The sequence below is a fragment of the Heterodontus francisci genome, chromosome 11 (assembly GCF_036365525.1).
Source record: "Heterodontus francisci isolate sHetFra1 chromosome 11, sHetFra1.hap1, whole genome shotgun sequence".
Classification (NCBI taxonomy): Eukaryota; Metazoa; Chordata; class Chondrichthyes; order Heterodontiformes; family Heterodontidae; genus Heterodontus; species Heterodontus francisci.
The window spans coordinates 13,039,040-13,063,902 of NC_090381.1; the positions used below are offsets into that span (position 1 = coordinate 13,039,040).

The 24,863-nt window shown below is 42.3% G+C and overlaps 1 protein-coding gene across 3 annotated transcripts in view; it reads left to right on the forward strand.

Annotated features, from left to right (window-relative positions):
• Positions 1-17,817, forward strand: part of LOC137375106 (solute carrier organic anion transporter family member 2A1-like) — a 433,007-nt gene extending 415,190 nt beyond the window's left edge. For all 3 annotated transcript variants that reach the window (XM_068041734.1, XM_068041736.1, XM_068041735.1), the window contains one exon: positions 15,732-17,817. In XM_068041734.1, the coding sequence (XP_067897835.1) occupies positions 15,732-15,852 (121 nt within the window). In that variant the 3' untranslated portion in view covers positions 15,853-17,817. The remainder of the gene's footprint in view (positions 1-15,731) is intronic.
• Positions 17,818-24,863: the final 7,046 nt, after the last annotated feature.

A 24,863-nucleotide genomic window follows, 5' to 3' on the forward strand; every position in this document is an offset into this window, starting at 1 on the left:
GCAGTGTTAAGCAGACACAATCCATATACGCAACAGGTGCAGTGTTAAGCATACACAATCCATATACACAACAGGTGCAGTGTTAAGCATACACAATCCATATACGCAACAGGTGCAGTGCTAAGCATACACAATCCATATACGCAACAGGTGCAGTGCTAAGCATACACAATTCATATGCGCAACAGGTGCAGTGTTAAGCATACACAATCCATATACACAACAGGTGCAGTGTTAAGCATACACAATCCATATACACAACAGGTGCAGTGTTAAGCATACACAATCCATATACACAATAGGTGCAGTGTTAAGCATACACAATCCATATACACAACAGGTGCAGTGTTAAGCATACACAATCCATATACACAAGAGGTGCAGTGCTAAGCATACACAATCCATATGCGCAACAGGTGCAGTGTTAAGCATACACAATCCATATACACAACATGTGCAGTGCTAAGCATACACAATTCATATGCGCAACAGGTGCAGTGTTAAGCATACACAATCCATATACACAACAGGTGCAGTGTTAAGCATACACAATCCATATACACAACAGGTGCAGTGTTAAGCATACACAATCCATATACACAACAGGTGCAGTGTTAAGCATACACAATCCATATACACAACAGGTGCAGTGTTAAGCATACACAATCCATATACACAACAGGTGCAGTGTTAAGCATACACAATCCATATACGCAACAGGTGCAGTGCTAAGCATACACAATTCATATACGCAACAGGTGCAGTGTTAAGCATACACAATCCATATACACAACAGGTGCAGTGTTAAGCATACACAATCCATATACGCAACAGGTGCAGTGCTAAGCATACGCAATCCATATACACAACAGGTGCAGTGTTAAGCATACACAATCCATATACGCAACAGTTGCAGTGCTAAACATACATAATCCATATACATAACAGGTACAGTGTTAAGCATACACAATCCATATACACAACAGGTGCAGTGTTAAGCATACACAATCCAGATACACAACAGGTGCAGTGTTAAGCATACACAATCCATACACACAACAGGTGCAGTGTTAAGCATACACAATCCATATACGCAACAGGTGCACTGCTAAGCATACACAATCCATATACGCAACAGGTGCAGTGTTAAGCATACACAATCCATATACACAACAGGTGCAGTGCGAAGCATACACAATTCATATGCGCAACAGGTGCAGTGTTAAGCATACACAATCCATATACACAACAGGTGCAGTGTTAAGCATACACAATCCATATACACAACAAGTGCAGTGTTAAGCATACACAATCCATATACACAACAGGTGCAGTGTTAAGCATACACAATCCATATACACAACAGGTGCAGTGTTAAGCATACACAATCCATACACACAACAGGTGCAGTGTTAAGCATACACAATCCATATACGCAACAGGTGCAGTGCTAAGCATACACAATCCATATACGCAACAGGTGCAGTGTTAAGCATACACAATCCATACACACAACAGGTGCAGTGTTAAGCATACACAATCCATATATGCAACAGGTGCAGTGTTAAGCATACACAATCCATACACACAACAGGTACAGTGTTAAGCATACACAATCCATATACGCAATAGGTGCAGTGCTAAGCATACACAATCCATATACGCAACAGGTGCAGTGCTAAGCATACACAATCCATATACGCAACAGGTGCAGTGTTAAGCATACACAATCCATATACGCAACAGGTGCAGTGCTAAGCATACACAATTCATAATCGCAACAGGTGCAGTGTTAAGCATACACAATCCATATACACAACAGGTGCAGTGTTAAGCATACACAATCCATATACACAACAGGTGCAGTGTTAAGCATACACAATCCATATACACAATAGGTGCAGTGTTAAGCATACACAATCCATATACACAACAGGTGCAGTGTTAAGCATACACAATCCATATACACAACAGGTGCAGTGTTAAGCAGACACAATGCATATACACAACAGGTGCAGTGTTAAGCCTACACAATCCATATACACAACAGGTGCAGTGTTAAGCATACACAATCCATAAACACAACAGGTGCAGTGTTAAGCAGACACAATGCATATACACAACAGGTGCAGTGTTAAGCCTACACAATCCATATACACAACAGGTGCAGTGTTAAGCATACACAATCCATATACACAACAGGTGCAGTGCTAAGCATACACAATCCATATACACAACAGGTGCAGTGTTAAGCATACACAATCCATATACACAACAGGTGCAGTGTTAAGCCTGCACAATCCATATACACAACAGGTGCAGTGTTAAGCATACACAATCCATATACACAACAAGTGCAGTGTTAAGCATACACAATCCATATACACAACAGGTGCAGTGTTAAGCATACACAATCCATACACACAACAGGTGCAGTGTTAAGCATACACAATCCATATACACAACACGTGCAGTGCTAAGCATACAGAATTCATATACACAACAGGTGCAGTGTTAAGCATACACAATCCATATACACAATAGGTGCAGTGTTAAGCATACACAATCCATATACGCAACAGGTGCAGTGCTAAGCATACACAATCCATATACGCAACAGGTGCAGTGTTAAGCATACACAATCCATATACACAACAGGTGCAGTGTTAAGCATACACAATCCATATACACAACAGGTGCAGTGTTAAGCATACACAATCCATATACACAACAGGTGCAGTGTTAAGCATACACAATCCATATACACAACAGGTGCAGTGTTAAGCATACACAATCCATATACGCAACAGGTGCAGTGCTAAGTATACACAATTCATATACGCAACAGGTGCAGTGTTAAGCATACACAATCCATATACACAACAGGTGCAGTGTTAAGCATACACAATCCATATACGCAACAGGTGCAGTGCTAAGCATACACAATCCATATACGCAACAGGTGCAGTGCTAAGCATACACAATTCATATGCGCAACAGGTGCAGTGTTAAGCATACACAGTCCATATACACAACAGGTGCAGTGTTAAGCATACACAATCCATATACACAACAGGTGCAGTGTTAAGCATACACAATCCATATACACAATAGGTGCAGTGTTAAGCATACACAATCCATATACACAACAGGTGCAGTGTTAAGCATACACAATCCATATACACAACAGGTGCAGTTCGAAGCATACACAATTCATATGCGCAACAGGTGCAGTGTTAAGCATACACAATCCATATACACAACAGGTGCAGTGTTAAGCATACACAATCCATATACACAACAGGTGCAGTGTTAAGCATACACAATCCATATACACAACAGGTGCAGTGTTAAGCATACACAATCCATATACGCAACAGGTGCAGTGCTAAGCATACGCAATCCATATACACAACAGGTGCAGTGTTAAGCATACACAATCCATATACGCAACAGGTGCAGTGCTAAACATACATAATCCATATACATAACAGGTGCAGTGTTAAGCAGACACAATGCATATACACAACAGGTGCAGTGTTAAGCCTACACAATCCATATACACAACAGGTGCAGTGTTAAGCATACACAATCCATAAACACAACAGGTGCAGTGTTAAGCAGACACAATGCATATACACAACAGGTGCAGTGTTAAGCCTACACAATCCATATACACAACAGGTGCAGTGTTAAGCATACACAATCCATATACACAACAGGTGCAGTGCTAAGCATACACAATCCATATACACAACAGGTGCAGTGTTAAGCATACACAATCCATATACACAACAGGTGCAGTGTTAAGCCTACACAATCCATATACACAACAGGTGCAGTGTTAAGCATACACAATCCATATACACAACAAGTGCAGTGTTAAGCATACACAATCCATATACACAACAGGTGCAGTGTTAAGCATACACAATCCATACACACAACAGGTGCAGTGTTAAGCATACACAATCCATATACACAACACGTGCAGTGCTAAGCATACACAATTCATATACACAACAGGTGCAGTGTTAAGCATACACAATCCAGATACACAATAGGTGCAGTGTTAAGCATACACAAACCATATACGCAACAGGTGCAGTGCTAAGCATACACAATCCATATACGCAACAGGTGCAGTGTTAAGCATACACAATCCATATACACAACAGGTGCAGTGTTAAGCATACACAATCCATATACACAACAGGTGCAGTGTTAAGCATACACAATCCATATACACAACAGGTGCAGTGTTAAGCATACACAATCCATATACACAACAGGTGCAGTGTTAAGCATACACAATCCATATACGCAACAGGTGCAGTGCTAAGCATACACAATTCATATACGCAACAGGTGCAGTGTTAAGCATACACAATCCATATACACAACAGGTGCAGTGTTAAGCATACACAATCCATATACGCAACAGGTGCAGTGCTAAGCATACACAATCCATATACGCAACAGGTGCAGTGCTAAGCATACACAATTCATATGCGCAACAGGTGCAGTGTTAAGCATACACAGTCCATATACACAACAGGTGCAGTGTTAAGCATACACAATCCATATACACAACAGGTGCAGTGTTAAGCATACACAATCCATATACACAATAGGTGCAGTGTTAAGCATACACAATCCATATACACAACAGGTGCAGTGTTAAGCATACACAATCCATATACACAACAGGTGCAGTTCGAAGCATACACAATTCATATGCGCAACAGGTGCAGTGTTAAGCATACACAATCCATATACACAACAGGTGCAGTGTTAAGCATACACAATCCATATACACAACAGGTGCAGTGTTAAGCATACACAATCCATATACACAACAGGTGCAGTGTTAAGCATACACAATCCATATACGCAACAGGTGCAGTGCTAAGCATACGCAATCCATATACACAACAGGTGCAGTGTTAAGCATACACAATCCATATACGCAACAGGTGCAGTGCTAAACATACATAATCCATATACATAACAGGTGCAGTGTTAAGCATACACAATCCATATACACAACAGGTGCAGTGCTAAGCATACACAATCCATATGCACAACAGGTGCAGTGTTAAGCATACACAATCCATATACACAACAGGTGCAGTGTTAAGCATACACAATCCATATACACAACAAGTGCAGTGTTAAGCAGACACAATCCATACACACAACAGGTGCAGTGTTAAGCATACACAATCCATATACACAACAGGTGCAGTGTTAAGCATACACAATCCATATACACAACAGGTGCAGTGTTAAGCATACACAATCCATACACACAACAGGTGCAGTGTTAAGCATACACAATCCATATACACAACACGTGCAGTGCTAAGCATACACAATTCATATACACAACAGGTGCAGTGTTAAGCATACACAATCCAGATACACAATAGGTGCAGTGTTAAGCATACACAAACCATATACGCAACAGGTGCAGTGCTAAGCATACACAATCCATATACGCAACAGGTGCAGTGTTAAGCATACACAATCCATATACACAACAGGTGCAGTGTTAAGCATACACAATCCATATACACAACAGGTGCAGTGTTAAGCATACACAATCCATATACACAACAGGTGCAGTGTTAAGCATACACAATCCATATACACAACAGGTGCAGTGTTAAGCATACACAATCCATATACACAACAGGTGCAGTGCTAAGCATACACAATCCATATACACAACAGGTGCAGTGTTAAGCATACACAATCCATATACACAACAGGTGCAGTGTTAAGCCTACACAATCCATATACACAACAGGTGCAGTGTTAAGCATACACAATCCATATACACAACAAGTGCAGTGTTAAGCATACACAATCCATATACACAACAGGTGCAGTGTTAAGCATACACAATCCATACACACAACAGGTGCAGTGTTAAGCATACACAATCCATATACACAACACGTGCAGTGCTAAGCATACACAATTCATATACACAACAGGTGCAGTGTTAAGCATACACAATCCAGATACACAATAGGTGCAGTGTTAAGCATACACAAACCATATACGCAACAGGTGCAGTGCTAAGCATACACAATCCATATACGCAACAGGTGCAGTGCTAAGCATACACAATCCATATACGCAACAGGTGCAGTGCTAAGCATACACAATTCATATGCGCAACAGGTGCAGTGTTAAGCATACACAGTCCATATACACAACAGGTGCAGTGTTAAGCATACACAATCCATATACACAACAGGTGCAGTGTTAAGCATACACAATCCATATACACAATAGGTGCAGTGTTAAGCATACACAATCCATATACACAACAGGTGCAGTGTTAAGCATACACAATCCATATACACAACAGGTGCAGTTCGAAGCATACACAATTCATATGCGCAACAGGTGCAGTGTTAAGCATACACAATCCATATACACAACAGGTGCAGTGTTAAGCATACACAATCCATATACACAACAGGTGCAGTGTTAAGCATACACAATCCATATACACAACAGGTGCAGTGTTAAGCATACACAATCCATATACGCAACAGGTGCAGTGCTAAGCATACGCAATCCATATACACAACAGGTGCAGTGTTAAGCATACACAATCCATATACGCAACAGGTGCAGTGCTAAACATACATAATCCATATACATAACAGGTGCAGTGTTAAGCATACACAATCCATATACACAACAGGTGCAGTGCTAAGCATACACAATCCATATGCACAACAGGTGCAGTGTTAAGCATACACAATCCATATACACAACAGGTGCAGTGTTAAGCATACACAATCCATATACACAACAAGTGCAGTGTTAAGCAGACACAATCCATACACACAACAGGTGCAGTGTTAAGCATACACAATCCATATACACAACAGGTGCAGTGTTAAGCATACACAATCCATATACACAACAGGTGCAGTGTTAAGCATACACAATCCATACACACAACAGGTGCAGTGTTAAGCATACACAATCCATATACGCAACAGGTGCAGTGCTAAGCATACACAATCCATATACGCAACAGGTGCAGTGTTAAGCATACACAATCCATACACACAACAGGTGCAGTGTTAAGCATACACAATCCATATACGCAACAGGTGCAGTGTTAAGCATACACAATCCATACACACAACAGGTGCAGTGTTAAGCATACACAATCCATATACACAACAGGTGCAGTGCTAAGCATACACAATTCATATACACAACAGGTGCAGTGTTAAGCATACACAATCCATATACACAATAGGTGCAGTGTTAAGCATACACAATCCATATACACAACAGGTGCAGTGTTAAGCATACACAATCCATATACACAACAGGTGCAGTGTTAAGCATACCCAATCCATATAGACAACAGGTGCAGTGTTAAGCAGACACAATGCATATACACAACAGGTGCAGTGTTAAGCATACACAATCCATATACACAACAGGTGCAGTGTTAAGCAGACACAATCCATATACACAACAGGTGCAGTGTTAAGCCTACACAATCCATATACACAACAGGTGCAGTGTTAAGCATACACAATCCATATACACAACAGGTGCAGTGTTAAGCAGACACAATGCATATACACAACAGGTGCAGTGTTAAGCCTACACAATCCATATACACAACAGGTGCAGTGTTAAGCATACACAATCCATATACACAACAGGTGCAGTGCTAAGCATACACAATCCATATACACAACAGGTGCAGTGTTAAGCATACACAATCCATATACACAACAGGTGCAGTGTTAAGCAGACACAATGCATATACACAACAGGTGCAGTGTTAAGCATACACAATCCATATACACAACAGGTGCAGTGTTAAGCAGACACAATGCATATACACAACAGGTGCAGTGTTAAGCCTACACAATCCATATACACAACAGGTGCAGTGTTAAGCAGACACAATGCATATACACAACAGGTGCAGTGTTAAGCAGACACAATCCATATACACAACAGGTGCAGTGTTAAGCAGACACAATGCATATACACAACAGGTGCAGTGTTAAGCCTACACAATCCATATACACAACAGGTGCAGTGTTAAGCATACACAATCCATATGCACAACAGGTGCAGTGTTAAGCATACACAATCCATATGCACAACAGGTGCAGTGTTAAACATACACAATCCATACATTGAACCCGGTGCCGTGTTAAACATACATAATCCATATCCAGACCAGGTGCAGTGTTGAACATACACAAACTATTATATATCTGTAATAAAAGCAAAATACTGTGGATGCTGGAAATCTGAAATAAAAACAAGAAACGCTGGAAATACTCAGCAGGTCTGGCAGCATCTGTGGAGAGAGAAGCAGAGTTAACGTTTCAGGTCAGTGACCCATCTTCAGAACTCACAGATATAAGAAATGTAAAAGATTTTAAGCAAGTGAAGCGGGGGGGTGGGGCAAAAAATAACAAAAGAGAAGGTGTTTATCGGACAAGGCCACAGAATAGCTGAGCAGAAAGTCATGGAGCAAAGGCAAACAATATGGTAATAGTGTGCTGAAAGTCAAACCATTAGTACAGATAGGGTGTTAATGGACTGAAAAATGAACAGCTACAACCACAAACATGAAAAAAAAACAGTGGGTAGGCACAGTAGAAACAAACTGAACAAACTAAAATAAAACAAACACAAAAAATAAAACAGAAAAACGAAAAAAATAACTGAAAATAAAAGTAAAATGGGGTGCCCGTCATGCTCTGAAATTATTGAACTCAATGTTCAGTCCGGCAGGCTGTAGTGTACCTAATCGGTAGTTGAGATGCTGTTCCTCGAGCTTGCGTTGATGTTCACTGGAACACTGCAGCAATCCCAGGACAGAGATGTGAGCATGAGAACCAGGGGGGAGTGCTAAAATGGCTAGCAACCGGAAGCTCGGGGTCATGCTTACAGACTGAGCGGAGGTGTTCCGCAGTGCGGTCACCCAGTTTGCGTTTGGTCTCTCCAGTGTAGAGGAGACCACATTGTGAGCAGCGAATACAGTATACTACATTGAAAGAAGTACAAGTAAATCGCTGCTTCATCTGAAAGGAGTGTTTGGGGTCTTGGAGAGTGAGGAGAGAGGAGGTAAATGGGCAGGTATTACACCTCCTGTGATTGCAGGGGAAGGTGCCATGGGAAGGGGACGAGGTGGTGGGGGTAATGGACGAGTGGACCAGGGTGTCATGGAGGGAATGATCCCTTCGGAATGCTGACAGGGGAAGAGAGGGGAAGATACCTTTGGTAGTGGCATCACGCTGGAGGTGGCGGAAATTGCGGAGGATGATGCTTTGGATATGGAGGCTGATGGGGTGGAAAGTGAGGACAAGGGGAACCCTGTCACGGTTCTGGGAGGGAGGGGAAGGGGTGAGAGTAGAGGTGCGGGAAATAGGCCGGACATGGTTGAGGACCCTGTTAACAACAGTGGGGGTGAATCCTAGGTTGAGGAAAAAGGAAGACATATCAGAAGCGCTGTCATGGAAGGTAGCATCATCAAAGCAGATGCGTCAGAGATGGAGAAATTGGGAGAATGGAATGGAGTCCTTACAGGAGGCAGAGTGTGAAGAAGTGTAGTTGAGGTAGCTGTGGGAGTCGATGGGATTATAATGAATATTAGTAGACAGCCTATCCCCAGAGATGGATACAAGAGAAGTCATGGAAGGGAAGGGAAGTGTCGGAGATGGACCATGTAAAGATGAGAGAAGGGTAGAAATTAGAAGCAAAGTTGATAAAGTTTTCCAGTTCGGGGCGGGAGCAGGAAACGGCACCGATACAGTCATCAATGTACCGGAAAAAGAGTTGGGGGAGGGGGCCTGAGTGGGACTGGAACAAGGAATGTTCGACATATCCCACAAAAAGACAGACATAACTTGGTTCTTTATGCTGCCACTGTATAGAGTCTAGCCAGAGAGGCTCTTGGCCAACAGTGTTTAAACATTAATCTTTATTGCTTGGTAACTATATACACTCCACACTAGCCTGTGTGTCTCCTTCAAAAGACACGCTGTAACTATATTTGAGTCTCTCCCAGATGATCTTTTACCTCATCATGGTGGGCGGTAATCTTTATACTCTCTCATGATTAACCTTTTGATACCCTTATAGTACATATTCCATATGCAGACCAGGTGCAGTGTTAAACATACACAATCTAAATGCAGACCAGGTGCAGTGTTAAACATACACAATCCAAATGCAGACCAGGTGCAGTGTTAAACATACACAATCCAAATGAAGTCCAGGTGCAGTCTTAAACATACACAATCCAGACACTGAACCAGGTACAATGTTAAATATACACAATCTATATGCAGACCTGGTGCAGTGTTAAACATACACAATCCAAATGCAGACCAGGTGCAGTGTTAAACATACACAATCCAAATGCAGACCAGGTGCAGTGTTAAACATACACAGTCCAAATGAAGTCCAGGTGCAGTGTTAAACATACACAATCCAGACACTGAACCAGGTACAATGTTAAATATACACAATCTATATGCAGACCTGGTGCTGTGTTCAACATACACAATCTAAACACTGAACTAGGTGCTGTGTTCAACATACACAATCTAAACACTGAACCAGGTGCAGTGTTAAACAGACACAATCTAAATGCAGACTTGGTGCAGTGTTAAACATTAACAGTCCAAATGCAGACCTGGTGCAGTGTTAAACATACACAATCCATATGCAGACCAGGTGCAATGTTAAACATACAAAATCCATATTCAGGCATCAAACCAGTTTCTAATTATTCATGTTTTTAATGTTCAGGACACTGAAACTTGCCAAGCTGCTCTCCAGTTGGTTCCAGATGATCACATTGTCAATTAGTTTGAGGTCAGGATGAACAAAGAAACTCTATCAATCCCTTCATTAGTTTGAAACTTCTGATAAATCTCCTTTATACCTTCTCCACTGGAAATAGTCCTAGTACCTCAAATTTCTCTTTCTAACTAGAATTCCTCATACCTGGTGTCGTTCTGTCGGATCATTTGCATCATTAGTTGTAACATCAAATATAAAATATCATTTAATATCTCTGCAATAAATTCTCCTTCAATTTAGACTCCCTTCTTCATCCCTGAGTAGCACAATCCCTTAACTATCTTATTTTTATATGCTTTCCCTTTTCATCTCCTTACTCCACATTTACTGTTTTTTATGATTATACTTAGTATTGTTCACCCCAACTTTTGATATGCTATCATTTTAAGTTTTATTTAAATTTTAATCTCTCTTTTCCCAGGTCCCTCTTATATCACTGAATTTTACCTTTAGCTTTAAACTTTCATGGTCCTTTTTTATTCTTTCATTGAATCTGACAAAGCTGCGACTACTATTTCCTAATTATTCTCCTAATTGAATAGGTTATTTGTCCCATTTCAATACCCCGCATGCTATTATCCTTGTTAAATTAGAAACACCCTAATCTAGGAAGTCCTGCATTTAAAATGTGTTCCCCACATTGACCACAGAGAATCAGAGAATCAACTTACAGCAGAGGAGGAGGCCATTTGGCCCATCGTGCCTGTGCTGGCTCTTTGAAAGAGCAGTTGTGCTTAGTCCCACATTCCCGCTCTTGGTCCGTAATCCTGTAAATTCCTCATCCTCAAATACCTGTCCAACTCCCTTTTAAAATTATTCTGGAATCAACATCCAGATCCCATCAACTCTCTAAAGAAACTTTCCACTCATGAAAGGATCAAGAATAAGAGGGCACAGATTTAAAGTATTTGGTAAGAGAAGCAAAAGTGACAAGAGGAAAAACTTTTTCATGTAGCGAGTGGGAACAGTTTCTCTCTGTCTACTCTGTCCAGACCCCTCATGATTTTGAATATCTCTATAAAATCACCTCTGAGCCTTCACTTTTCCAATGAAAACAGTCCTAACTTCTCCAATCTATCTTAATAACTGAAGTTCCTCATCCCTGTGAACCATTCTTCTGGATCTCTTCCGTACTCTCTTCAATGCCCTCACATCTTTCCTCAAGTGTAGCGCCCAGAATTGGATGCAATACTCCAGCTGAGGACAAACTATTGTCTTATACAAGTTCAACATAACTTCCTTGCTCTTGTACTCTATGCCCCTATTAATAAAACCCAGGATACTGTATGCTTTATTAACTACATTCTCAACCTGTCCTGTCACCTTTAATGTCTTATTCACATATACACATTGGTCCCTCTGCTCCTGCACCCCCTTTAGAATTGTACCCTTTATTCTATATTGTCTCTCCATGTTCTTCCTACCAAAATGAATCACTTCACATTTCTCTGCATTGAACTTCATCTGCCATCTGTCTGCCCATTCCACCAACTTGTCTATGTCCTTTTGAAATTCTACACTATCCTCCTCACAGTTCACAATACTTGCAAGTTTTGTATCATCTGCAAACTTTGACATGGTGTCCTGTACACCAAGGTCTAGGTCATTAATATATGTCAGGAAAAGCAAGGGTCCCAACCCAGTACAAACCGTCCTCCAGCCTGAAAAACATCCATCAATCAATACTCTTTGTTTCCTGTCACTCAGCCAATTTCGTATCCATGTTGCTACCATCCCTTTTATTCCATGAGCTACAAGTTTGCTCACAAGTCTGTTGTGTGGCACTGCATCAAATGCCTTTTGAAAGTCCATGTACACCACATCCACAGCATTTCCCTCATTAACCCTCTGTTACCTCCTCAAAAAACTCCAGCAAGTTAGTTAAACATGATTTTCCCTTCAGAAATCCATTCTGGCTTTCCTTAATTAACTTACATTTGTCCATGTGACTATTGATTTTGTCCTGAATTATTTTTTCTAGAAGTTTATCCACCACTGTCCTGTAGTTACTGGGCTTATCTTAACAGCCTTTTTTGAACAAGAGTGTAATGTTTGCAATTCTCCAGTTCTCTGGCACCACCCCTGAGTGTAAGGAAGACTGAGAAATTATGGCCAGTGCCTCTGCGACTTCCAACCTCACTTCCCTCAGTATTCTTGGGTGCATCTCATCTGGCCCTGGTGTTTTATCCACATTAAGTTCAGACAGCCTATCTAATACTTCCTTTTTATCAATTTTAAACCCCTCCAGTGTCTGACTTACCTCCTCTTTCAACATTGCCTGGGTTGTATCTTCTTCCTTGGTAAAGACAGATGCAAAGTATTCATTTAATATCTCAGATATGTCCTCTGTCTCCATGTGTAAATCCCCTATCTGGTCCCTAATTGGCCCCACTCCTCCTTTTACCACCCTTTTTTCTACAGGCATATAAACAGGAACTTTGGGATTTCCTTTAATGCTCACTGCCAGTCTTTTTTCATGCTCTCTCTTTGCTTCTTTTATTTGTTTTTTCACTTCCCCTCTGGACCTTCTATATTCAGCCTGGTTCCCAACAGTATTTTCTACCTGGCATCTGTCATAAGCACACTTTTTCTTCTTTATCTTAATCTCTTTTGTCATCCAGGGAGCTCTGGATTTGTTTGCTCTACTTTTCCCCTTCGAGGGAACATACCCTGACTGTGCCCGAACTATCTCTTCTTTGAAGGTAGCCCATTGTTCATCTACCAGTTTTCTGCCAGCTTTTGACTCCAATTTATTCACCCCCGCTCCATTCCCCCAGTTCATTATTCTTACCCTAGATTGCTCTTTATCCTTTTCCCTAGTCAGCCTAAACCTTATGATACAATGATCACTATCCCCTAACTGCTTTCCTACTGATACTTGATCCACTTGTGACTAAGGTAGTGGGCAGGGGACTATCTATGGATATTACTTATATGGACTTCCAAAAGGCTTTAGATAAAATCCCTCATAAGAGACTGTTAGCTAAAGTTGAAACGTAGGGAATTGAGGGCAAATTATTCATCTGGTTAGGAGATTGGCTGAGCTTCAGGAGATATAGAATAGAATTTAAGAGCAGGGAGGTTATGATGGAGCTGTATAAAATGCTAGTTAGGCCACAGCTGGAGTACTGTGTACAGTTCTGGGCACCACACTATAGGAAGGATGTGATTGCATTGGAGAGGGTGCCGAGGAGATTCACCAGGATATTGCCTAGGCTGGAGCTATGAAGAGAGACTGGATAGGCTAGGGTTGTTTTCCTTACAGCAGAGAAGGCTGAGTGGGGACCTGATTGAGGTATACAAATTTATGAGGGGCATTGATAGGGTAGATAGGAAGAAACTTTTTCCCTCAGAGGAGGTGCCAGTAACTGGGGTTATAGATTTAAGGTAAGAGGCAGGAGGTTTAGAGGGGATTTGAGGGAAACTTTTTTCACCCAGAGGATGGTTGGAATCTGGAATGCACTGACTGAAGAGGTGGTAGAGGTAGGAACACTGACAACATTTCAGAATTTTTTAGATGAGCACTTGCTGCTGGTTCCCCCACCCCTGACTAGTTATCAGTTTTGCTTCACTCCAATCTGAGCTCCCTCTCAGGTTCCCATCCCCCTGACAATTTCGCTTAAACCCTATCGAACAGCACTAACAAATCTCCCTGCCAGGATATTCATCCCAGTCCTGCTAAGATGCAACCTGTCCGTCTTGTACAGGTCCCACCTGCCCAAGAACCAGTCCCAATGTCTCAGAAATCTGATGCCCTCCCTCCTACACCAGTTCACCAGCCACGTGTTCAATTGCTCAATTCTCCGATTCCTATGCTCACTTGCACATTTTGACTCCAATTTATTCACCCCCCACTCCATTCTTACCCCATTGAAGTTGGCCTTCCCCCAGTTAATTATTCTTGGCCTTATCCCTTTCACACTGTTTCCCCTCAGGCTCTCTCTCTCTCTCTCTCCACACTCTCTGACTCTCTACTGTCAGTTCTCCTGCTTTTTTCTGCTGTCCTCTTGCTTCTCCTCAGGTTCTCTTTTTCCACCCTCTGTTTGTAGTTTATAATGAATCACTACCCATTATACAGTAACTTTACTTCAGTCTACTTTGGGATTATTAAAATCACCCAATATTGTTGTTTCTGTTGTTTTTGCATATATCTGTCCAACTACCTGTCAATGACTGCCTTTATCTGAATTGCACTGTTTGTAGGCCTGTCGTGTACATTGAGGCCTGTCGTGTACATTGAGGACTGTCCCATTTCCCTTTTCTTCAGTGTGAGCTGGGACTTCCATTAACAGCAAATCCTCTCAACTCTGCTGACTCACTTCACACAAGTATTAATTTGTGAAAATAACAAATTCTGTCTCATTGTTAGTCCTTGTTAAAGTCAGACATTCTTATTTGATTTGTAAATAACTGAATAATATTACATCCTGGTATTAAATACCAAAATGTATGATGTTGTGGAAAGCAGAGCAGTCCAGTTTTTGCAGTATAAGACGATTGGCAAGATACAAAACTGAGACACTACAGCATCTCCACTGGTAAGAGAGTATAATTACAGAGTAACAAGTTTACATCGGTACTCTCCATTATCATTGTGGATATAGGAATTTATAGTGATGAAAGATTGACACCAAAGTGTGATAAGAAAAATGTGATAGCAGGAAGAAAGTTTTTGTAGACTGCAGGTGTAATACTAAGATGCTTAATATATTGTAGATATTTGAAAGAATCTCTATAAAGAGTTAACTTTCCCATAATGAGCCTCTTTTGTACTTCAGTTTAGATCAACTAATACACTTCAAGGGTGTCAGTAAAAGATGTAATTATGTTACTATTTTAATATTCTGCAGGTACTTCGGTCTACACGTTATGTATAAAATCCTTGGTGTGCTGCTTTTATTGGCCGCTGGTTGGAAAGCAAAGAAGTTCAGTGTACATAGAGTTAGTGGACAGAACACAGAAGCAGTGTAAAATTCCTCCAAGCATTTGACAGCAATGGACACGATGCGTCTTCATCGATTGGCCAATCTACAATTTTTTTTTTGTATCTGCATCATTTATTTAACAGTGTGTTCATTAATTCAGAGAATTCAAATAGTTAAAATGAACAAAAGCTGGAGCAGTGTGAAGAACCCTCAATGAATAACAACTTGCATTTATGCAACACCTTTAATGCAAGTAAACATCACAGGAGCTTTAACACCTCTCCCCCACCCCAAAAAAAAAATCGACAAATAACCACATAAGGGGATATTAGGTCAAAAGCTTGGTCCAAAAGTTCTAAGGAGCATCTTGAAGGAGAGTGGATCAGAGAGGCAGAGAGTTTTAGGGAGTGAATTCCAGAGCTTAGAAAGGGCAACCACAATGATGAAGTGATTAAAATTGGGGAGGCTCAAGAGGAGAGAACTGGAGGGTTGTAAGGCTGGAGGAGGGTACAGAGATAGGGAGTGTTGTAAGGCTGGAGGAGGGTACAGAGATAGGGAGGGTTGTAAGGCTGGAGGAGGGTACAGAGATAGGGAGGGGCAAGGCCATGATTTGAAAACAAGGATGAGAATTTTCAAATCAAGGCATTGCCAGACCAGCAGGTCAGTGTGTACAGGGGTGATCAGTGAATGAAACATGGTAGGAATTAGAACACAGGCAGCAGAGTTTTCAATGAGCTCAAGTTCATGTAGGGTGGAAGCTGGGAAATCAGCAAGGAAAGCATTGAAGTAGTTAAATCTAGAGATAACAAAGACATGGATGAGGGTTTCAGCAGCAGGCGAGATGAGGCACAGGCAAAGTTGTCCAATGTTATAGAGATGGAAGTAGGTGGTCTTAGTGCAGATATGTGGTTGGCCAAATTCAACAGCAAGTTTGCAAATGGTCTGATTGAACCTCAGACGATTGTCAGGGAGAGGGATGGAGTAAGTGGCGAGGGAACAGAGTTTATAGTGGGGAACCATGACAATGACTTCAGTCTTCCAATTTTAGTTGGAGGAAATTTCTGGATGTTGGACAAGCAGCCTGATAACTTTGATACAGTGCTGGGGCCGAGGGAAGTGCTGGTGAGGTAGAATAGGGTGTAGTCAGTGTACATGTGGAACCTGATATGTTTTCAGATGATGTCGCTGAGGGTCAGCATGCAGATGGGAATAGGAAGGGACCAAGAATAGATCCATGAGGGACCCCAGAGGTAACAAAAATAGAGTAGTAATAAAGAAAACATTTGAGTATTCTTTAAATGTAATTCTGTAGATACACAAGTGACACATTTCAACAATGTGTCTTAGTCACAATAATGCAATGTATACCATGCTACAATGTTCCCTCTGGAATCAAGCACTCAAGCCATGCAGTTGTTACATTCAAGGCTGAAGAACACCATTAGTACAGTAAGTGAATGGTGCATCAGTCATATCATTAGTCTCAATGAATTGAGAGGGAATATTGTGTTAGTTCATATATTGATGCATCTCTGAGAAGCTTGATCTGATCAAGGTGCTTAGCAATGTGTGAAAATACATTTACACCTACAAACAGGGCATGGAAATAAATGAGTGCAGCAGAGAAGATTCCTATAAAGAACTCATACATAACATCTGTTATATGGTCAAATCTATCAGTCATTTTATTTTGCAGTCTTTATTGAACAAAAGAATGTGGTATGAAAAGGAAACTATCTGGGCCAAGGTAAAGGAATGAGAGAAACTGATGTATGTGTCAATGGGTAACTCTGTTAGGAAAAGAACATTTGCACTTTGACTGTCTGTACTGCTTGTTCTGTGAGCACACTTCCTGTAATTTTACAGATGGAACACAAAATGATTCATTAGCTTTAGTTCATCCTGAAGTGGTGAAAGAGACTCCTTGATGAGATTGTGTCCACTGTATATATTACTGTGTCTTCTGTTTCTTGTAAATATAATCATTAAAAGATGTTGTTTTATTATACAAGCTTTCAATCATTAAAAAGCACAGATTGCTCTTATATCTTATCACTGGTTCCAAGAGCCACTCTTACTCACTGATTTTATGAAGTCACATGAGAAAGTGAAAGAAACAAAAAGAATAGGGGTAGGTGGTGGCATAGTGCTACTATAACTGGACTAATAACCCAGGGTATTTGGCTGGGGACATGGGTTCGAATCCCACCACAGCAGAAGGTGGAATTTGAATTTAATTAATAAACTTAGAATTTAAAAAAAAGCCAGTATAATGTTGGCCATGAAACCATTGTCAATTGTTGTAAAAACCCATCTGGTTCACTAATGTCCTTTAGGGAATGAAATCTGCTGTCCTTACCTGGTCTGGCCGACATGTGACTCCAGACCCACAGCAATGTGGTTAACTCTTACATGCCCTCTGAAATGGCCTAGCAAGCCACTCAGTTGTACCTAACCACTACAAAGTCAATAAAAAGGAATGAAACCAGACGGACCACCCGGCATCGACCTAGGCACTGGAAACGACAACGGCAAACCCAGCCCTGTCGATCCTGCAAAGTCCTCCTTACTAACATCTGGGGGCTTGTGCCAAAGTTGGGAGAGCTGTCCCACAGACTAGTCAAGCAACAGCCTGACATAGTCATACTCATGGAATCATACCTGACAGACAATGTCCCAGACACTGCCATCACCATCCTTTGTCCTTTCCCACCGGCAGGACAGGCCCAGCAGAGGTGGTGGCACAGTGGTATACAGTAGGGAGGGAGTTGCCCTGGGAGTCCTCAACATCGACTCTGGACCCCATGAAGTCTCATGGCATCAGGTCAAACATGGGCAAGGTAATCTCCTGCTGATTACCACCTACCGCCCTCCCTCAGCTGATGACTAGTACTCCTCCATGTTGAACACCACTTGGAGGAAACACTGAGGGTGGCAAGGACACAAAATGTACTCTGGGTAGGATCTTCGATGTCCATCACCAAGAGTGGCTCGGTAGCACCACTACTGACCGAGCTGGCCGAGTCCTAAAGGACATAGCTGCTAGACTGGGTCTGCGGCAGGTGGTGGGGGAACCAACACGAGGGAAAAACATACTTGACCTTGTCCTCACCAATCTGCCTGCTGCAGATGCTTCTGTCCATGACAGTATATGTAGGAGTGACCACCACACAGACCTTGTGGAGACGAAGTCCCACCTTCACATTGAGGATACCTTCCATCGTGTTGTGTGGCACTATCACTGTGCTAAATGGGATAGATTTCGAACAGATCTAGCAATGCAAAACTGGGCATCCATGAGGCGTTGTGGGCCATCAGCAGCAGCAGAATTGTACTCAACCACAATCTGTAACCTCATGGCCCGGCATATCCCCCACTCTACCATTACCATCAAGCCTTCATTCATTTGTTCATTCAATTTTTCATTCATTCATTCATTTGTTCATTCAATTTTTCATTCATTCATTCATTTGTTCATTCATTAATCACTTCATTCATTCAGTCAGACACTTCCTCATTCATTCTGTCATTCAGTCATTCACTTGGTTCTTCATTCATATATTTGTTCATTCAGTGATACATTGTCAGTCAGTCAGTCATCCATTCATTCTTTCTAAGATCCAATCATTTATCCAGTCATTCATTCTGTTCTGATCCCCATGGGGATCAACAAACAAAAAGAACCAAATTTACTGAATGACTCCAGATAGAAACCAAAAGGGACAAGGTTTCACTTTTATAACTTTTACTTCAACAAACAAACCAAAATCAATAAAATTAAACACAAACAGGATGAATAGAAAAGCAGAATATTATTTAAATGAAGAGAGCACAGAATGCTGTTGTACAGAGGGACCTGGGTGTCCTTGCACATGAATCACAAAACGTTTGCGTGCAGGTACAGCAAGTAATTAGAAAGGCAAATGGAATGTTGGCCTTTATTGAAAGGGGAATGGAGTATAAAAGTAGGTAAGTCTTGCTACAACTGTACAGGGTGTTGGTGAGACTGTACCTGGAGTACTGTGTACAGTTTCGGTCTCTTATTTAAGGAGGGATATACTTGCATTGGAAGCAGTTCAGAGAAGGTTCACTAGGCTGATTCCGAGGGTGAAGGGGTTGTCTTATGAGGAAAGGTTGAGCAGGTTGGGCCTATACTCATTGGCAGGGTAGATGCTGAGAGGATGCTTCCCCTCTTGGGCCAATCTAGAACTAGGGGACACAGTTTCAAAATAAGGGATGAGGAGGAATTTCTTCTCTGAGGGTTGTTAATCTTTGGAATTTTCTTCCCCATACAACAGTGGAGGCTGGATCATTGAATATATTCCAGGCTGAGTTAGACAGATTTTTGATCTGCAGCGGAGTCAAGGGCTATGGGGCAGGAAAGTGGAGTTAAGGCCGCAATCAGATCAGCCAAGATCTTATTGAATGGCAGAGCAGGCTTGAGAGACCAAATAGCCTACTCCTGCTCCTATATCTTATGTTCTTAATAGATAAATCACAGTCAATATATATTTACAGATTACACATTAACTATCAAATGCAATAAAGCTAGATCTCGCGGATTCACTGGGTGATCCACTCATATGTAACAATTACAGCCCCAAAGTTCTTCAAAGTTCTGAACTTCCTCAGATAGATCTCCAGCTCTTTTCTTCCAAGATGCAGTCACCAATTCTCATGCGACAGCAGTTCCCCTTCAATCCCAAAGGCCACGGGTACGGTCTTCACCAAAACAGTGCACTACTCCTGAACTTTCTCAGCTCATCTCACGACAGTCTTGATGGTATGGAGCCACCAGTATTACTTTTATCCAAGCCCTTCAGTGAGAACTCTATGCACTGTATGGCTGGGTCTGGTTAATCAGTTACTCTAAGTAATAGAAACAGCTCCCAGATCCAACCTGCCTGCACTTGACCCTCCTACCATCTGAGCTCTGATGGCTGCTGCTTTTTGTTAGTTTCAGTTTCCCCAGAAGCCTAAAGCTTTGTTTCAGTTTCTGGTAGGACAGTCTGTTCCAGTACCTCTCAGTTTGTCTCAAAAAAGAAACAAGCTTTGCTACCAGACCACTGGTCACAGGCTCCCACTCGCAAAAACAACCATCGACCATCCCCCTCTGCCTCCTGCCACTAAGCCAATTTTGGTTCCAATTTGCCAAATTGCCCTGGATCCCATGGTCTCTTACCTTCTTAACCAATCTCCCATGCGGGACCCTATCAAAAGCCCTACTGAAGTCCATGTAGACTACATCAACTGCTTTACCCTCATCTACATATCTAGTCACCGCCTCGAAAAATTGCAACTAACAGAACATTCAGCAAGTCATCTGTTCAGACAACAGCTCACTCACACTTCCCCATGGGTCCCACAGACTACAGATTTCATGACAATTCTCTCGGTCATTCAATCAGTCATTCTTTCATGCAATCACTCTCACAGAGTCATACAGCTATACAGAACAGAAACAGGCCCTTCGGCCCATTGTGTCTGTGCCGGCAATCAAGCACCTAGCTATTCCAACCCCATTTTCCAGCACTTGGCCCGTAGCCTTGTATGCTATGGCATTTCAAGTGCTCATCTAAATACTTCTTAAATGTTGTGAGAGTTCCTGCCTCTCCCTCCTCTTCAGGCAGTACGTTCCAGATTCCAACCACCCTCTGGGTGAAAGGATTTTCCAAAACCCCCTCTAAACCTCCTGCCCCTTACCTTAAATCTATGCCCCCTGGTTATTGACCCCTCCGCTAAGGGAAAAAGTTTCTTCCTATTTAACATAACACTGCCCCTCATAATTTTGTGCACCTCAATCAGGTCCCCCTTCAGCCTTCTCTGCTCTAAGGGAAACAATCCTAGCCTTTTCAGTCTCTCTTCATAGCTGGAATTCTCCAGCCCAGGCAACATCCTGGTGAATCTCCTCTGCACCCTCTCCAGCAATCACATCCTTCCTATAGTGTGGTGACCAGAACTGTACACAGTACTCCAGCTGTGGCCTAACTAGTGTTTTATACAGCTCCATCATAACCTCCCTGCTCTTATATTCTATGCCTCAGCTGAGAAAGGCAAGTATCCCATTTGCCTTCCTAACCACCTTATCTACCCGCTGCCTTCAGTGATCTATGGACAAATATACCAAGGTCCCTCTGACCTTCTGTACTTTCTTGGGTCCTGACATCCAGTGTATATTCCCTTCCCTTGTTAGTCCTCCCAAAATGCATCACCTCACACTCCTCTGGATTAAATTCCATTTGCCACTGCTCCACCCATCTTACCAGCCCATCTATATCATCCTGTAATCTAAGGCTTTCTTCCTCACTATTTGCAACACCACCAATTTCCGTGTCATCTGCGAACTTACTGATCATACCTCCTATATTCACGTCTAAATCATTAATGTACACTACAAACAGCAAGGGTCCCAGCACCGATCCCTGTGGTACACCACTGGTCACAGGCTTCCACTTGCAAAAACAACCCTTGACCATCACCCTCTGCCTCCTGCCACTAAGCCAATTTTTGATCCAATTTGCCAAATAGCCCTGGATCCCATGGGCTCTTACCTTCTTCACTAATCTCCCATGCGGGACCTTAACAAAGGCTTACTGAAGTCCTTGTACATCAATTGCTTTACCCTCATCTACTCACCGCCTCAAAAAATTCAATCAAGTTAGTTAGACACGATCTCCCCCTGACAAAGTCATGCTGACTATCCCGGATTAATCCCTGCCTCTCCAAGTGGAGATTAATCCTGTCCCTCAGAATTTTTTCCAATAGTTTTAGACTCACCAGCCTGGACTATCCCTGCTACCCTTCTTGAATAATCCTACCATATTCACTGTCCTCCAATCCTCTCATACCTCTCCTGTGGCCAGAGAGGATTTGAACATTTGTTTCAAAGCCCCTGCTATCTCCTCCCTTGCCTCACATAACAGCCTTGGATACATCTCATCTGGGCCTGGGGATTTATCCACTTTTAAACCTGCTAAAACAGCTAATACTTCCTCCCTTTCAATGCTAATATGTTCAAGAATATCATAATCCCCCTCCCTAATCTCTGCACCTACATCATCCTTCTCCATAGTAAACACAGATGAAAAGTAATCATTTAAAACCTCACCATGTCCTCCGGCTCCACACACAAATTGCCACTTTGTTCCCGAATGGGACCTACTCTTTCCCTGGTTATCCTCTTGCTCGTAATATACTTATAAAACGCCTTAGGATTTTCCTTTATCTTGCCTGCCAGTGTTTTTTCTTGTCTCCTCTTCGCTCTCCTAATTACTTTTTTAAATACCCCCCTACACTTCCGAACTCCTCTAGTGCCTCCGCTGTTTTCAGTGCTCTGAATCTGCCATAAGCCTCCTATTTTTTCCTGATCCAATTCTCTATATCCCTTGACATCCAGGGTTCCCTGCACTTGTTGGTCCTACCCTTCACCTTAACGGGTACATGTTGACTCAGAACTCTCACTATTTCCTCTTTGAATGACTCCCACTGGTCTGATGTCGACTTTCCTACAAGTAGCTGCTCCCAGTCCACTTTGGCCAGATCCTGTTTTATCATATTCAAATCGGCCTTCCCCCAATTCAGTACCTTTATTTCCAGTCCGTCTTTGTCCTTTTCCAAAACAAAAAGCTCTCCTGTATGCATTTTAAGAATTCCTCCCCCTTTAAGCTTTTTGTACTAAGTCTATCCCAGTTAATATTGGGGAAGTTGAAATCCCCTACTATTATTACCCTATTATTTTTACACCTCTCTGAGATTTGCCTACATATCTGCTCCTCTATCTCTCCCTGACTGTTTGGAGGCCTGTCGTACACTCCCAGCCAAGTAATTGACCCCTTTTTGTTTTTAAGTTCTACCCATATGGCCGCATTTGAGGAACCTTCTAAGATATCATCCCTCCTTACTGCAGTAATTGACTCCTTGATTAACAGTGCAATGCCACCTCCTCTTTTACGAGTAAGACTCCTTGTATTAAAATAGATGCAATCCAGCCTTGCATTGTTTGCTTGTGCCTTAACAGTTCTATATTTGCTCTGCCTTCCAGTCTGACTCAGTTTCTCTTCTATATTTGGCTGTGCATCACCCTCTACTGTACCTCCACTCTGTATCCCATCCCCCTGCCAAATTAGTTTAAACCCCCTCCCCCACCCCCCGCAACAGCACTAGCAAACCTCCCAGAAAGGATGTTGGCCCCGTTCCGTTCAGGTGCAACCCGCCCAACTTGTACGGGTCCCACCTTCACCAGAAACTAAAGCCTTCCCTGCTGCACCATCTCCTCAGCCACGTTTTCATCTGCTCTATCCTCCTATTTCTATACTCACTAGCACGTGGCACCGGGAGTAATCCAGAGATTACAACCTTTGTGGTCCTGCTTTTTAATCTGCTGCCTAGCTCCCTAAATTCTTGCTGCAGGACTTCATCCCTCTTCCGACCTATCTCATTGGTACCAATGTGTACCACGACTCTGACTGTTCGCCCTCCCCCTTCAGAATGTCCTGAAGCCGCTCCATGACATCCTTGACACTAACACCAGCAAGCAACATACCATCCTGGAGTCACATTTGCGGGCACTGAAATGCCTATCTGTACCCCTTACAATAGAATCCCCGATCACTATAGTTCTCCCACTCCTTTTCCTCCCCTCCTGTGCAGCTGAGCAACCTGTGAGCCACTCTGTTTATGTGGTAAATCATTCCATCACTAATTCATTAATTTAATCACTCATTTTGTTATTCAATCATTCTTCCTGTCATCCAGCCACAGTGGCGCAGTGGTTAGCACTGCAGCCTCACAGCTTCAGCGACCCGGGTTCAATTCCGGGTACTGCCTGTGCAGAGTTTGCAAGTTCTCCCTGTGACCGCGTGGGTTTTCTCCGGGTGCTCCGGTTTCCTCCCACCGCCAAAGACTTGCAGGTTGATAGGTAAATTGGCCATTATAAATTGCCCCTAGTATAGGTAGGTGGTAGGGGAATTGAGGGAAGGTGGGGATGTGGTAGGAATATGGGATTAATGTAGGATTAGTATAAATGGGTGGTTGATGGTCGGCACAGACTCGGTGGGC